General features: G+C 44.4%; 1 protein-coding gene across 1 annotated transcript in view; it reads left to right on the forward strand.

Moving 5' to 3' along the window:
* DAPP1 (dual adaptor of phosphotyrosine and 3-phosphoinositides 1) overlaps positions 1–14,754 on the forward strand; it is a 65,289-nt gene that overhangs the window by 19,862 nt on the left and 30,673 nt on the right. Inside the window, exon 3 of the mRNA XM_068136813.1 lies at positions 12,904–12,979. Within this exon, the coding sequence (XP_067992914.1) occupies positions 12,930–12,979 (50 nt within the window). The 5' untranslated portion in view covers positions 12,904–12,929. The remainder of the gene's footprint in view (positions 1–12,903; positions 12,980–14,754) is intronic.

Genomic DNA, 14,754 nt, shown 5'->3' on the forward strand with positions numbered 1-14,754 from the left:
TCTGTGCTTCATCTGCTGAGGAAAGTAAGAGCGCTGCTTCCATCTGTTAGGAGTGACTGTCCCTCTCTTACTTGCCCTTCTGTGGTGTGGCATGGAGAATGCTGAGCACCATTTCCTCATCCTGCCTCCCGGATGTGCAAGCAATAAAGCTTTGTGTAGTCCCTGTGTTTTCCCAAGGCATAATCCTTTTTGGACACAGAAACTCTAAAAATAGCAAATTCTCATGTTCCAAATGTCCACCAGCTTGCTACCCTGTGGCAGTTCTAGGCTGTGCCTGGAGAATTTTCCACTTGAACAGAAAGTGATAGAATGTAAATAAATCACTACTGGATGCAAATGGAAAATTATGATAAGGTCTAAAGTATCCCATTGGACAGATAGCTAACATGAAGTTAGTGTGTATAAATTAACTTTCTCTCTTTCTGCTTTCTCCGCTCTGGCTGGTGCTTCTGCTGGCTTTGCTGACCTTGGCTGCGTTGCTTTGTTGTGGCTAAGTACTAACAAATGACTCTCTCTGCTTCTCTCCTTTCCTCTCTTGTCCTGTGCACAAGGGGGATGGGAGCAGGGAGGGGAAAGCTATTAGTAGCCCCCTGTTTCTTGTGCTGTTTAAATTGTAAATATATTTATATGTTGTATATTTTGTACATAGTCATCACGTTCCATATCTCTAGATTGTAGTTTACCTTGTAAATACAGATTCATTTGCTTTCCAACTGAGCTGGTCAGGCAATTTTAGGTTGGCGGGGGGAATTTCAACACACCACATACCTGGGCAGGACTTAGGCACACCTTGCAGGCAGGCCTATACCTACATCAAACAGCTTCCACTGGCCTCTGCTTACTGGTGTTTCTCCACCACAGATTGTATACTGCTCTAGAGACTCAGTGTTAAGATTAAGGAGCTCTCTAATTTTAATTAAGCCTAAGATTTTTATTCTTATTCCAATAAAGAGATAACAGTCCTTACCACCATTCTGGAAATGGTAACACTAATTCCAACTCAAAACGAGAAGCAAATCCAGCTGATATTCTTAACATGTAGATTGCGTTAGGAACCCCTAGATTGACATGTGCTTACCAATTCCCATTTTGTTTTTCTCCTCAATGACACTAGGCTTGAGGAGGAGCAGGTGTTTATACCCTGACCCACAGATACTGAGAGCCATTTAAATATAGTCCACACAAAGTACTTGCTAGGACTACAACTAGGCTCCGGGCTTTCCTTTTTACTACCTGCCTGTCACCACTTCTGATTTTCTTCTTCTTCCATCACATCTTCAGTATTTTTAGTTCCTATCTACCCTTTCACTAGGTTGTCTGGCTCCTGCCCGTTTGCTTGCAAGTTTGACACTGCGTGTCCTATGCTGAAAGAAGACACCCAAGCCTTTCTTTGTCCCCATGTATCCAGGCTCCTCACAACCTGCTCCCAGCACCTGAGCCCAATAAGGGAGCTGGTGTGTCGCTTCAGTACCTGGGGCTGCTCTCATCTGTTTTCGTTCTGCTGGCATTACAGAAACACATCTCCAGAGCATCATTTCCACCTCTCACCTCAGAAAGCTTGAGTGACATAAAAGGCTCTTTCCCCATGTGGTATCTCCGTAGGCTTTTTACCCTAATGGTATCTCAAAGCACAAATCAATCACACATAATTTTTCTACCTAACAGTTTCAGAATTAGAGATATTTTATCTACCTTAAAGTAAGAAGGAACAAGATGCTTTTCTGATGCTTAGTTAAAGAAAACAAAAATCAAATGCCACTGCCTGCATGTCTTCTTTCAGCAACAATTTTTCTCCTTCACTAAGCCTTCAAATGAAAGTGGTAAAGGCATTTAAAGTACAGTGAAAGAGTTGGTTAAGAAGTTTAAAAAAGGTGGAAAAGGGAGTGTGTTTAGGAAACTATTATCTGTCCTCCACTCTTTCACTTCCTCTGATGCTGCTATTATTTTCTTAGTGCCACAGAAAGGCTTTGGTTTTGTTGTTTCATGCTTTGTATCTACAGAAGCTGAGGAGAACAGCTTATTCTTGGTTTCAAAAGGCCTGGACTGTCAAGAGGCAGTTGGTTTTTAAGACAGTGGAGCCCCATATGCAAGGCTGCAGACATCTGCAATGTTTGAATGAAGTGTGAACCCCCAGGGCAAAAGAACTAGTGGAAAAACATTTGGAATAAAGTATTTCAGTGTGAGAAGAATGTCTCCATATTTTTCAGCTGGGGGGAAACATTGCTTTTTAAAGCTAAAAGTAGAAGCTAGAAGAAGTAAGATGTTACCACCTTTTCAGAACATCAAAAAGATGTACTCTACTGGAAAATTGTGACTGAGCTAAAATGTCTTCTTGACTCCAGTTCCTCCTGCCCTTTCTCTCCAAACATGTGCTCCTTCAGCCAACTGACTCCACAGGACTGCAGGAGGAAACACTACTGGGTGCTATCTCTAGATGCCAACCTGTGCAGCCTTTAATGGGGAGCAAAGGCAGAGGGCTTCCATGAGCCTCTCTGACCCATGGGAAGCAATGTGGAGAATCCCACACTGGCACCCACTTGCTGCTTTTTCCTGGACACTCCTGAAATATCTGTCAGACACTTTCTTCTAAGAAAATAGCTGTCCCAGGAGGAAGGGAGGGGATTCAGAGCAATCACCTAGTGGAGCATCACCTGGAAAGCACAGAATCACAGAAATATTCAGGTTGGGAAAGACCCTCAGGATCACCAAGTCCAACCCAGAACCCTACTCTACAAGGGTCACCCCTAAACCATATCCTCAAGCACCACATCCAAACTACCTTGAAACACATCCAGGCTTGGTGACTCAACCACCTCCCTGGACAGAACATTGCAATTCCTGATCACTCTTGCTGTGGAAAAATTCTTCCTAATGCCCAGTCTAAACCTACTCAGTTGTAGCTTGAGGCCATTCCCTCTTGTTCTGTCACTAATTACATGTGAGAAGAGACCAGCACCAGCCTCTCCACAAAGTCCTTTCAGGTAGTTGTAGAGAGCAATGAGGTCTGCCCTCAGTCTCCTCTTTTCCAAACTAACCATCCCCAGCTCCTTCAGTTGCTCTTCATCAGATTTATTCTCCAGGCTCTTCCCCAGCTTCTTTGTCTTCCTCTGCACTGGCTCCAGCACCTCCACATCTCTCTTGTATTCAGGTGCCTAAAACTGGACACAATACTCGTGGTGTGGCCTCATCAGAGCTGAGTACAAGGGGACAATCACCTTCCTACTCCTGCTGGACACAGTATTTCTAAACCCAGCCAGGATGCCATTGGCTTTCTTGGCCACGTGGGCACACTGCTGGCTCATATTCAGCTGCTTGTCCATTAGAACCCCCAGGTTCCTTTCTGCTAGACAGCTTTCCAGCCACACTGCCCCAAGCCTGTAGCACTGCTTGGTGTTGTTGTGACCCAAGTGCAGGACTTGTTTCATGACTCTTTTATACTCTTCACAAAACCTGGAAACTGTTACTGCTACCTCTACTCCCATCTGCTCCTTCTAGACTTACTCTATTCCATACAACTATATTGAAATTATATTTACTCACCAAATTGTGCCTTCATTTGTACATACAGTGGTTGCCTTTCTCTTTAATGCTCAATTAAAAGGAACTCAGAGAGCAGAAATTGAAATACAGTTCTCTGGCTTGCCCCCACAGACACCTCAGTGCAAAACTAAATGGGTGGTCTACTCCTGCAGTTTTGCATTTGGCTTTGTGATTGTAGGACCAGGGAGAAAAAGTTGAGCTTTTTCAACACATAATCAGCTTCACTGAAAACTGCCTTGGTTTCTTTCTTGAACTGTGGAGTTCCTCAACTACATTAACAGAACCAATAAATTTTAGTGATGTTGGAGAGAAGAGTGTAAGACTTTTAGTCAATAAACCAGGAATCACCCTCCTGAATTCTTGTGTGTGACAGCTCTTCTATCCAAAATAGAACCAGTGTTTTATATCAGCCCTTCTTGGGGACACTTCTGGAGATCTAAAGCAGAACTGTGTGTTATTTCTTTTCCTCTAACTTTGTTATGTTTCACACATGTTTTCCTGTGTAGAGGAAGCCTCACATATATATCATCATGGAATAAGCTGGCACAGAAGTGGATGAGAAGCTCAGCACATGTGCAATGGGCCCATTACTCACTGAAACTTTCTTCTCATACTAATCTTTATATACCCTGAACCTATGAAGTACAAAAAACAGTGGACATGCAGCTAAAACCAGGGTACCCCTCTGTTTAAGCCACCTGCCCTGATCATCACTATCACCATTACCATCCAGCAGCCTGTGACATCCTTCCTGGGATGACTGTGACTAGATTCCCTGATAAACCCCAGATGTACACTTGCAAAAACAGAGGTGGATGGAGTAGGACTACCTCAAGCCTGCATTCTGCATCACCTGGAATGGAACAAATTTTGGCCAAGAAACAAAATAGCTATGTTACCAGGGCTATGAAACCCTGTGCCCTCCAGGAGTGCAAAGATGCTGTGGAAGCAGCAAGCCTTACAGTTCATGTCTACCATGACATAGCCCCAAATGATGCTGTCAGTCAGTAAGAAGAGATTTGCCCTAAGTTTATCCTAACTCCGCTCAGTGTAGATACAGACACAAAATCCCAAGGTGGGAATTCAGCAGTTCAAGGAGTTGTGTTGTCAGAAAGCAGCCCAAAACTCTCCCTTTTCCCCTTCACTGCTCTCCAACAGGTCAGTCCCCAACCTATGCTGATCCATGGGGTTGCTTTTTCCCAGGTGCAAGACTTTACACTTGCCTTTGCTGAACTTCATTAAACTTCTCCCTGCCCAACTCTCCAGCCTGTCTAGGTCCCACTGAATGGCAGCACAGCCCTCTGGTGTGTCAGACATTCCACCCAGTTTGGTGTCATTGGCAAACTTGCTGACAGTGCTCTATGTGACCTCATCCAGGTCATTGATGAATATATTGAAGAGCGCTGGTCCCAGTACTGACCCCTGAGGGACTCCACGAGATACAGAAACCCACTGCTAAATTGTATTTGTACTGTAGTCAGCCCTCTCAGTGATGAGAGTGGTATCCAGCTGTCCAGCAGTATTTATACCACGGCGACCACTGCAGTATCTGAGGAGCGCGGTATAAATACAGACCGAGCAATAGCCAGGGAAACCCAAAGAGTGGGCGAGGAGGGCGAGTGGCCAAAGCAGCTGAGAGACATGCTGATTCAGTGCATCTCCTTCAGCTGTCCTCAGCAATGCCTTGCCACGGAGTGGAGGTTGGGATGGTTAAAAGAACCATTTTTTCTGCCCCACTTTACCCCTTTAACAGCCTATATACACTTTGCTTGACCCCACGAGGTTCTTCATACGAGTATCCAACCACAGCATGGGGCATTATTGCATAAAGTATAATAAACCAGTAACTATATCTTCTAAAGTGATGATTTGGCTCATGCTTGCCAGCCTGTAGCACTTAGCAGATGAGGTCGGAGATGTCATCTGCCCTGGTTTAGGTCCAGCCAGGAACAAAGCCCCACACAGCTGCTCGCTCTCTCCTACCCCTCTGCCACAGGATGGGGAGGAGAAAATACAACAAAAGGCTTCAGGGTACAGTCAAAGAACAGAGAGAGATCATTCACCAGTTATGGGCATGGGCAGAAAATGGACTCGGGGAAACAAAATCAACTTGATTTAAACAAAGCTACCACCAATTCACTGGCTTGGTCAGAGTAGGACAGTGATAAATAGAAGTAGATCTTCAATACACCTTCTCCCTGATGTCCCTTCCTCATTCCTAAGCCTGGCTATGCTCACAATTTTCTACTTCCTCCCTGCAATCAGCACAGAGGTCAGGGGATGAGGGCTGCAGTCAGTTCCAGTTCATTCCATGTTGCTTCTGTTGCTTCTTCTACCTCACGGGCAAAACTGCTCATAGTACTCCTCTGCAGCAATGTGGCTCCCACAGAAGACAGCCTTCCACAAGCTTTCTCTACCAGTGTGGGTCACTTCTGCAGGCTGTGATCCTCCTAGCAATAGACTGCTCTAAAGCAGACCTCCTTCAGAGCCAAGGAAATCTTTCCTTGCTCCAGCGTGGGGTTCTCCACAGGCTGCAGATGGAGTTCTGACTCACCCTTGACCTCTAAGGCTTGCAAGGGCTCAGCCTGCCATCTCACCATGGCTGAAGGGGAAAGGTTGCTCTGGCTGCCTCCTTTGCTCCTTCTTCACTGATCTGAGTATCTGCACAGTTGTCTCTCATCCCACTTCTCTCAAAAAAACCAAAAGATCTCCCAAAACAGTTAAACTTTCCCAATAGACTTTCCCCTCTTAAACATGCTATCACAGGGGCACTGACTGGCTCAGCCTTGGCCAAAGGTGGGTCTGACTTGGAGCCATAGAAGCTTCTGGGAATTTCTTATAGGAGCCATGCCAGTAGCCCCCACTCCTGCTACCAAAACCCCATCAGGCACAAACCAAGATATCCTCTCTGTCTTATGGATGGGGAAATGCATGCCAAGAGAAACTGCTTTGCCCTAGCAGGCTCTTGGCTGTGCTGGAATTAGAGGTTCACATTCTCACCAAAAAGTCCAGTCACAGGTCTTCTAAGATGTCAGCTTGAAACATACTCCTGCTTAATGTGAGGGAAATGAAATAGTTGTTTAAGAAAAACTGCTGGATGTGCATCTCTCAGTTACATGTTTAGCTTCTCCATAACAGACATTACAGGACTGAACAGGACCTTTCAGCTGTGAAATCAGTAAGAATCTGAATTATCAGCTTTGCATGTTGACATCTTGCTTCTCTATAAATAAATGATAACTCTCTATGCCCAAATGAAATCTTTGAAACAGTGAATAAACCCTCATCCAAAGAGGGGCTTTGCAATCAGCTTTTGCAAGCACATTTAGGAATTAGGGTAGTCTAGAGCCTGGTCTAGCAATGTTTGAGTATCCCTCTTTTCTACAGAAGGAAGGGCACTTGGTCACTTTGTTCTGGTGGTTGTTTTTGACTTTGTTTAGTTTGGGTTTTTATTGTTGTTGTTGTTGTTGTGTTTGGTTGGGTTTGGTTTTGTTTTGTTTTGTTTTCTGCTCAGGAAAAGGGTAAGGGTGTAAAGGTGAGTGCCAAGAGGATGGAGTCAGGCTCTGCTCAGTGATGCCCAATGACAGGACAAGGGGCAATGAGTGAAAGTTGAGGCATAGGAAGTTCCATGGAAACGTGAAGATTTTTTTTCCCTGTGAGGATGACAGAACACTGGAACAGGCTGCCCAGGGTGGGTTGTGGAGTCTCCCTCTCTGGAGATGTTCAAGACTCTCCTGGATGCATTCCTGTGTGATCTGTTCTAGGTGATCCTGCTCTGGCAGGGGGGTTGGACTGGATGATCTTTTGAGGTCCCTTCCAGCCCCTAACATTCTGTGATACTGTTTTACTTGTGAAGAATTGTGATGGGTGCAGTAGCCTACCTACTTGCTGCTGTTCCCACAAGAACAATATTCTGACTCCACTTCTCTGCAGGGAGGTGGACTTCTCAGCAGCAGCCCAGCATGCAGATTAAATACTCAGTAACTACTTTCTGTCATGCCTTGGCTGCAAGGCTACAGTGAGCTGTTCGTGAGAATAGGATTGGATTTGGGAGGGTAAAATCATATTTGGGAGTGTCTTTTCCCCTGCTGCAGTGGAAATGGGACTGCATTTATGGTGCAAGCCTTCACAGAATTATTGCCATTTGATTAATTTAGGCCATTTCTGGCCTTACAAAAGAAACATTCAACTCTGGTATTACTGGAAAGTGCTGTAAGTACCACTCATTTCTGCAAGGCCATTCATTCAGAAGAGTATATGGACACTACTTTGGGTGAACAACATTTTTCTAGCTGTGCTTCCTGGCTGGATTCACTTAAAGGGACCTTCCCTCACTGCTCGTTTGTCACTCCAACTTCTTTAGTAGACTACCAGACAGGCAAAATCAAGTCCAACTTTTGTAAGGCCCTTGCTTCTCAACGCACAAACAGTGGGAGAGCTTTGGGGAGGTGCTGACCGATACCTTCCTAGCCCCCTTCTCTGTGTAAGGTGCCACTGCATCAGCTTGCTTTACCTTAGTCTGATTTACAATGCATGCTCAATAATATTATGCAAGTACAGTATATAATTCCAAAATATCACAGTCCTAGTCATCTTCTCCTCACTTTTATAGCAGGTTTCCAAGGCAAATCTCACAGCAATTTTTCTGTGCAAGTAAAAAAGAATAAATACAAGTACTAAGAAGAATGCATTTATCAGCCTGGCAAAACAAGGGTTCCCTGAATTCATGGGGTTTGATCATGAAAGATCTGATGCAGCCTCTATTTTCCTTGCAGTTTTCCTTGTGTACACTCTTGTAAATGAGGATCTGCTCTGTATGGGTCTGAAGGACCTGGCAGTGTCCACTGTAATAGGAATGTCCCAGCTCCTCTTGGATAAGATTTCCTCTTTCCTCCTCTGCTGCTTTACTACCAGTGGCATATATGCCTGTGCTTGGACATATGTGCTGCCCAGGGAAGTGGTTGAAAAACCAACCCTGGATGTGTTTAAAGGTGGTTTGGATATGGTGCTTGGGGATATGGTTTAGGTGTGAACATTGTAGAGTAGGGTTCTGGGTTGGACTTGGTAATCCTGAGGGTCTTTTCCAACCTGAATTTTTCTGTGATTCTGTGATCCCTGAGACAGCTCTCCATCAGTGTATTGTATTTCTAAGATCTCTGATGTTAAAGAAAAAAAACAAACAACAAAAAAAGGTGTTTTCTAGTGTCAGGCCATTTAATTTGCAAGGAGGTTATTTTAGACTCCCTGTGTAAACCAGCTACACTCCCTTTAGATCCTAATGGAAGCCTTCAATACTTAACTATGTGCTGGATACAACATAGCAGCCACAGTGTGAAGCAGTACAAAAGTTGTAAACAGACCCTACCAGTTGTAATCCCCAAAAAGCAGTTTTCACCTTGAATCTCAAACAAGTAAAAGTTGTTTTTCAAAGTGCTAGCAGGGGCTGCTGCTGCCAAGGTTATTTCTTGTAACCATGATAGCGGACAAAGAATCAAAGTGACATTTTCCTTCTTGGCATCGACTAAGCTGCCCCCACCTCTACCCCTGCATCTGACTCCACAGTTTTGTTGGGGTTTTTTTCTGGAGATGCTGAGTGTGATCCCTATTTGTGAGCTGGTGAGACATCTCCAAGGCATGCTGGATGTGCATCTGTTATTAAAATGGGAGTTTATCACTTGCAAAACATGCCCCAGATTAAATGCTGTCCAGCTTCTTGGGGCTATACTTTTTGTTACATTCAGATTGAATTGCTATAAATTATTTGTCTGTAGCTTTGCTGGAAACACTCTGACAGGGCTTGCAACTAATAAAGAAGCCAAAGTAATTCTCACTACTGGAAGGAGATAAACATTCTGCTCTGTTCTGAGATCTCCATGTTAATTCTGTGTCTCTTTATTCAGAGTGCTTTTGTTCAATGGCCTTTTTTTATTTACAGAGCTTCAATTTACTCATAAGCCTCCAGACTTCTATTAAACCTGCACTAAAACAACTATGAATTGTAGGAGCATTTCCTAAACTGAGCTTGATTTTCGCAGTTTAAAGATAGTTTAAAGCTTGTCAGTACTTACCACTGCCAGACCATTTCCTTCCCAGAAGCCAGTAATCTACAAACTTTCCTTAGCAATTCAGGAGGGGATTAGCTTGTATAAGCACATGGGTTCTGCTCCCAGCTGTGGTACAGGTTGCTTGTCTTTATCTGGAACTCTGACTATGTAGCTCCAATATCTGGTGCGATTTTGTGCAGAGTTTTGAATGATGCCACAAGTGTGAAAGCTCACACATCTCTGCCAGACACTGCCACACCCTGTGAAGCCCTCAGATGGCACATTTCTGGATCTATCAAGTGAAATAGCACCATTTGTTTGGCAAAGTGCTACGGGCCTCTGTGGCTCTGGCAAGAGCCCCTTCGATCCTTCATGTGTTTGTTGCTTGTATTATATACAGTCAGGCTCTCAGGTCTGCAAGGATGCTTTGCATGTGCAGGATCCTATGGTCTCTACAGAAATATGGCAGGTAGGTCTTCTGCTTAGTGTACGAAGCTCTTATGCTTTCTGTAGCGACTTGCATGTGTGCAATGTATTATTTTTATACATTTTAACATTCACAAAAAATAATGATTTTGAGAGCTAGCACCTTATGAACTTCTTGTCTCAAAATTAGGATTTCCTGGGAGTCCACTATAACCCACTCCAACCTGCGCCATGCACTAAGTGTGCAAATTGGAGAGACGCCCAGAAATAAAGGTAGCCAACAAGAGGTCCCAAATTCCAATTCCAGGTATTACACCTCAGAGTCTGTCAGGACTGGGAAAGAAAGCAGACTCTGCTAAATGAATACATGTGCAAACTCAGTGTCTGAGTTCAGAGAGGAGATTCTTAACTTCCTGAAACCAAATCAGGCCATAACAACAATGCAACCTTCATGCTTCCAACAGTCTCCTTCATTTTCTTTACAGTGTCAAGCCTATATCTCAGATCTCAATTTCCATAATGTGGTAGGTTTAGGCTGGTGCCTAGAAAATTTTCCACAGAACTTGAGCAAAACATGGTAGAATATAAATAAATTACCATTGGATGTAAAAAGGAATATAATGATAATGTCTAAAAATCCCATTGCTCTGAAAACCTACATAAAGTTAGTTGTGTAAGCTAACTCGCTCTCTTCATTTCCTTCACCCTAACTGGTGCTTCTGCAAGCCTGCTGACCTTGCTGTGTTCCTTTGTTGTGGATAAGTACTAGCAAGCTACTCTGCTCTTCTTTCTCTTGTCCCATGTAGAAGGGGTATGGGGGGAAGAGGAGGAAACTGTTGGTAACCCCCTGGTTTTGATCAGGGGGGTTCTTGTGATGTTTATAAGTTGTAAATATTGTATATTTTGTATGTATTCATTGCATTCCCTATTTCTAGATTCTAATTTTGCTTGTCAATACAGCTTCATAGAATCATAGAATTGTCAGGGTTGGAAGGGACCTCAAAGATCATGCAGTTCCAACCCCCCTGCCATGGGCAGGGACACCTCACACTACATCAGGTTGCGCAAAGCCACATCCAGCCTGGCCTTAAAAACCTCCAGGGATGAGGCTGCTACCACCTCCCTGGGCAACCTGTTCCAGGGTCCCACTGCCCTCATGGTGAAGAACTTCTTCCTAACATCCAATCTGAATCTACTAATTTCTATTCATTTGCTTCCATCTGAGGTAGTCTGGCAATTTTATTTTGGGGGGGTAATTTCAACCCACCACACATAATAACTCTTCTTCAATCATGAAAACTCTCACTGGTTTACTCTCAGATCACACACAAATCCTCCTATCCTCCTCTTGTTCAGTTATAGCTTCTATTTCAGTCATCTCTATTGCAGGCTACAACTGCCTTTTAATTAGTTTTGCCTGTCTGCAATGAAACTAGATCAGTGGCTATACTTGGAGCACATCCACAGTGTTGACAAGGTCTGAGCTACACCAGCTTTGCAACAGATAAACACAACCGAGCTCTGTTCTGCCGCAAGGTAATGTAACCGAAGACGACGTCTGCTAGCCTGCAAGCGCGCCATGCAGCATTCCTCCCTTGCACAGCTAAGTTGCCTTTGGGTTAGCCAAGAGGGAAAACATAGTTTTTTTTTGCTTGTGTGCAAAGTGAAACCACTCTGTGAAAGCTGCATTTCCTTCAAAAGGGAGCCAGCTTGCTGCACCAAAGTCATACTTGCAAGGACACATCGAAATGAAACCCCGCAGCCCCCTGCACTACCTTACTTGCTTGTGTCAATCAGTTTGGAGATTTTTAACATTGGAGTTATCTTTATCTGCATTGGTTTTCGAGGTTCTAATTTTAACATGTGAAGTGGGGGTGTATGGGGAGGAGATTGCTGCTATGAAAGTCGCAATATAAATATAAGAGGACTTGTTGGGCCGACTGATATGTTGGCACGGACCAGACATGTATGTCACGTGGAAGCCCAGTGCAGCTGTTGTAGTCCATGGTACAATAAATAGCTATGGAGAAGCAGCATAGTCATGGGGGGATTTTTTAATGCCACCTACTATGCTACATGGCTGAATGCACTCATCTTGAGGAAAAAAAAGGGGGGCAATATCTGCAGTTTAAACACAGAAAAGCAGCAGGCCTGGCCCAGCAAGGCTGGCGTGTTTCACATGCTCTGCAGAAGAACACAGCATGATTGCCTGCCTCCCCTGCTCTGTACTCACAGGATCACAGGATGTAAGGGGTTGGAAAGGACCTCTGGAAATCACTGAGTCCAAACCCCCTGCCAGAGCAGGACCAGAGAATCTAGTGTAGGCCACACAGGAACACTTCCAGTTAGGACTTGAAAGTCTCCAGAGAAGGAGACTCCACAACCTCCCTGAGGAGCCTGTTCAAGTGCTTTGTGACCCTCACAGCAAAGAAGTTCCTCCTCATATTGAGGTGGAACCTCCTGTGCTGTAGTTTATACCCATTGCCTTTTGTCCTGTCACAGAGTGCAACAGAGAAGAGCCTGTCCCCTCCCTCTTGACCCCCAGCCCTCAGATATTTATAAATATTTATTAAATCCCCTCTCAGTCTTCTCTTCTCCACACTAACCAGCCCCAGGTCTCTCAGCCTTTCCTCACAGGGCAGTGCTCCAGTCCCTTCATCATCCTGGTAGCCCTCCATTGGACTCTCTCAAGTAGGTCCCTGTTCCTCTGGAACTGGGGAGCAAAAATCTGGAGGCAATATTCCAGGTGGAGCCTACCCAGGGCAGAGTAGAGTCCTCTACAGACAATCCAAGCATGATTCCCCACTCAGCAAACACATCAGAGCACGTGGTTTAGCTTCTTTGAGCTGGGAGAGCACACCATGCATGATAACATGTTCAACCTCTCTTGTAGGAGAGATCCTCTGTGACCGCTCAGCAATGGGCATGCAAGGCTCATCCCTGGCAGCTCTTGCAGATGGATGTCTCAGGTAAGACTAGGCTTCTGGAGAGGATCTCTATTTATAACCTGGACCCCAATAGGTGGTTGATCTTGGGTGTTAATGTGACAAAGTATTGGTTTTTAGAGTCACTGAAATGCCTCAACACAGAATGGAAGATGAAACCACTGCTGGCTTGCAAGTGGTCATTCATGCCATGTGCTGTTAAGAGAAGCACATATCAATATTGGGTGTTCACAGCATGCTGAGCACTAATTAAACCAATCAGGGTCCATAAAATATTAATTAGAAAGCACCTGCACCCTAAGGTTAAGTTCTTATCTATTGGGGGGGGGGGGGGGGGGGAGGAGGGGGAAGAAAAAGCAAGTCCTACTGTAGCACGTTGAGTATCTTTAAATTAGCAACTGGCAATGAACTGAGCTTTTGACAAGGCTCTGGAAAATGCCTGGCATCCATAAGTCCAGCAAGATCCCTTCTGGGTTTCTATTACACAGATGTGAGCAGCATATTAACTCACATTTCCCCAGCAAGGAAAAGACACTACAACTTCAATCACTGTCCTTAGAAAGTGATTTACACTCCCTTTTTGACCCAGATTCTCAGTATCCTGCTTATCTCAGCCACAGAATGCAAAGTGATGTAACATTTTCCGAGCTACTGACATAATAATTGTACTTGGGTACAATATTTTTCTCTCTAGCTCCCTTCGACTCAACTTTGTCAGGTTCTGACAAACTCATATGAGTCATGACAAACTCATGAATTTTGTCCCTGTATCCATAAATAGTTGCAGAAAGTGGTAGGGGTATCAAATTTGACAGGGTATGGATACATTTCATGTGTTACACGAAGCCAGACTTTGAAGCTGCAAAAAACCCCAAAGTGGTAAATTTCATAATGAAAAAAAACCCCAGCACTTAAACAAAAAATGAAACAAAACAATCGCTTATGTAAATGTGCTGTAATAAGACAGAGCTATGGCTTGGCTTCACAAGGAGGCAGGAAAGGAGCAGGAACCCCTCTTTGGACTCTGAGTGTGAGGATGTTCAGGTCTACAAGTCTGATGCTGCTCCCAACAACAGATCGTTACAGCATGGACCCAGATTCAAGGGAGTCTGGAGAGCCACCACCTCCTCCTCTCTACATCTTTAATTACTGGGTAATCACAGTGCACAGACATACCAGAAAGGCACAATGCCTCCTGGACAGAGACCTGACCACCAGTAGGTCACTGAAGGAACCACATGGGCCACAAGAAGTGTTGCCTGACTCCATCTACACCCCTCACCCTGGCCTTTGACAACAAGACCTGCTCTCTACCTTTCCGTGCATGCTGCCATGAACAGCCACTGAATTTCTCATTTGCAAATAATTTCTATGTGTCTGGGCTTATTTTGTGAGATTATCTTGGGGTTTGGCTGGACAGCAAAAGCACTTGCAACATACACCATCTATTCAGAGAGAATGGCATCCCTTTAAGGTGCAAGTCTGAAAGAAACTTGGGCTGTGTCTGTGAAGAGACCTGAAAGACATGGTGTGGCAGTTTTAGGCTGTGCCTAGAAAATTTTCCACCCATCTTGAACAGGAAGTGGTAGAATGCAAATAAATTACCATTGGATGTAAAAGGGAAAATAATGATAAGGTCTAAATAATCCCATTGGCCTGGTAACTAACAAAGTTAGTTGTGTAAACTGACTCTGCTTCCTCGCTCTAGCAGACACTAGCTGGCTTTTGCTTAGCTGTTCCTGACCTTGGCTGCATTTCTCTGTTGTGGCTAAGCACTAACAAGCTCTGCTCTTCTCTTT

This window comes from Melanerpes formicivorus, unplaced genomic scaffold, assembly GCF_026170545.1.
Source record: "Melanerpes formicivorus ecotype bairdi unplaced genomic scaffold, bMelFor1.0.p_v2 SCAF_4, whole genome shotgun sequence".
NCBI classification, from domain to species: domain Eukaryota; kingdom Metazoa; phylum Chordata; class Aves; order Piciformes; family Picidae; genus Melanerpes; species Melanerpes formicivorus.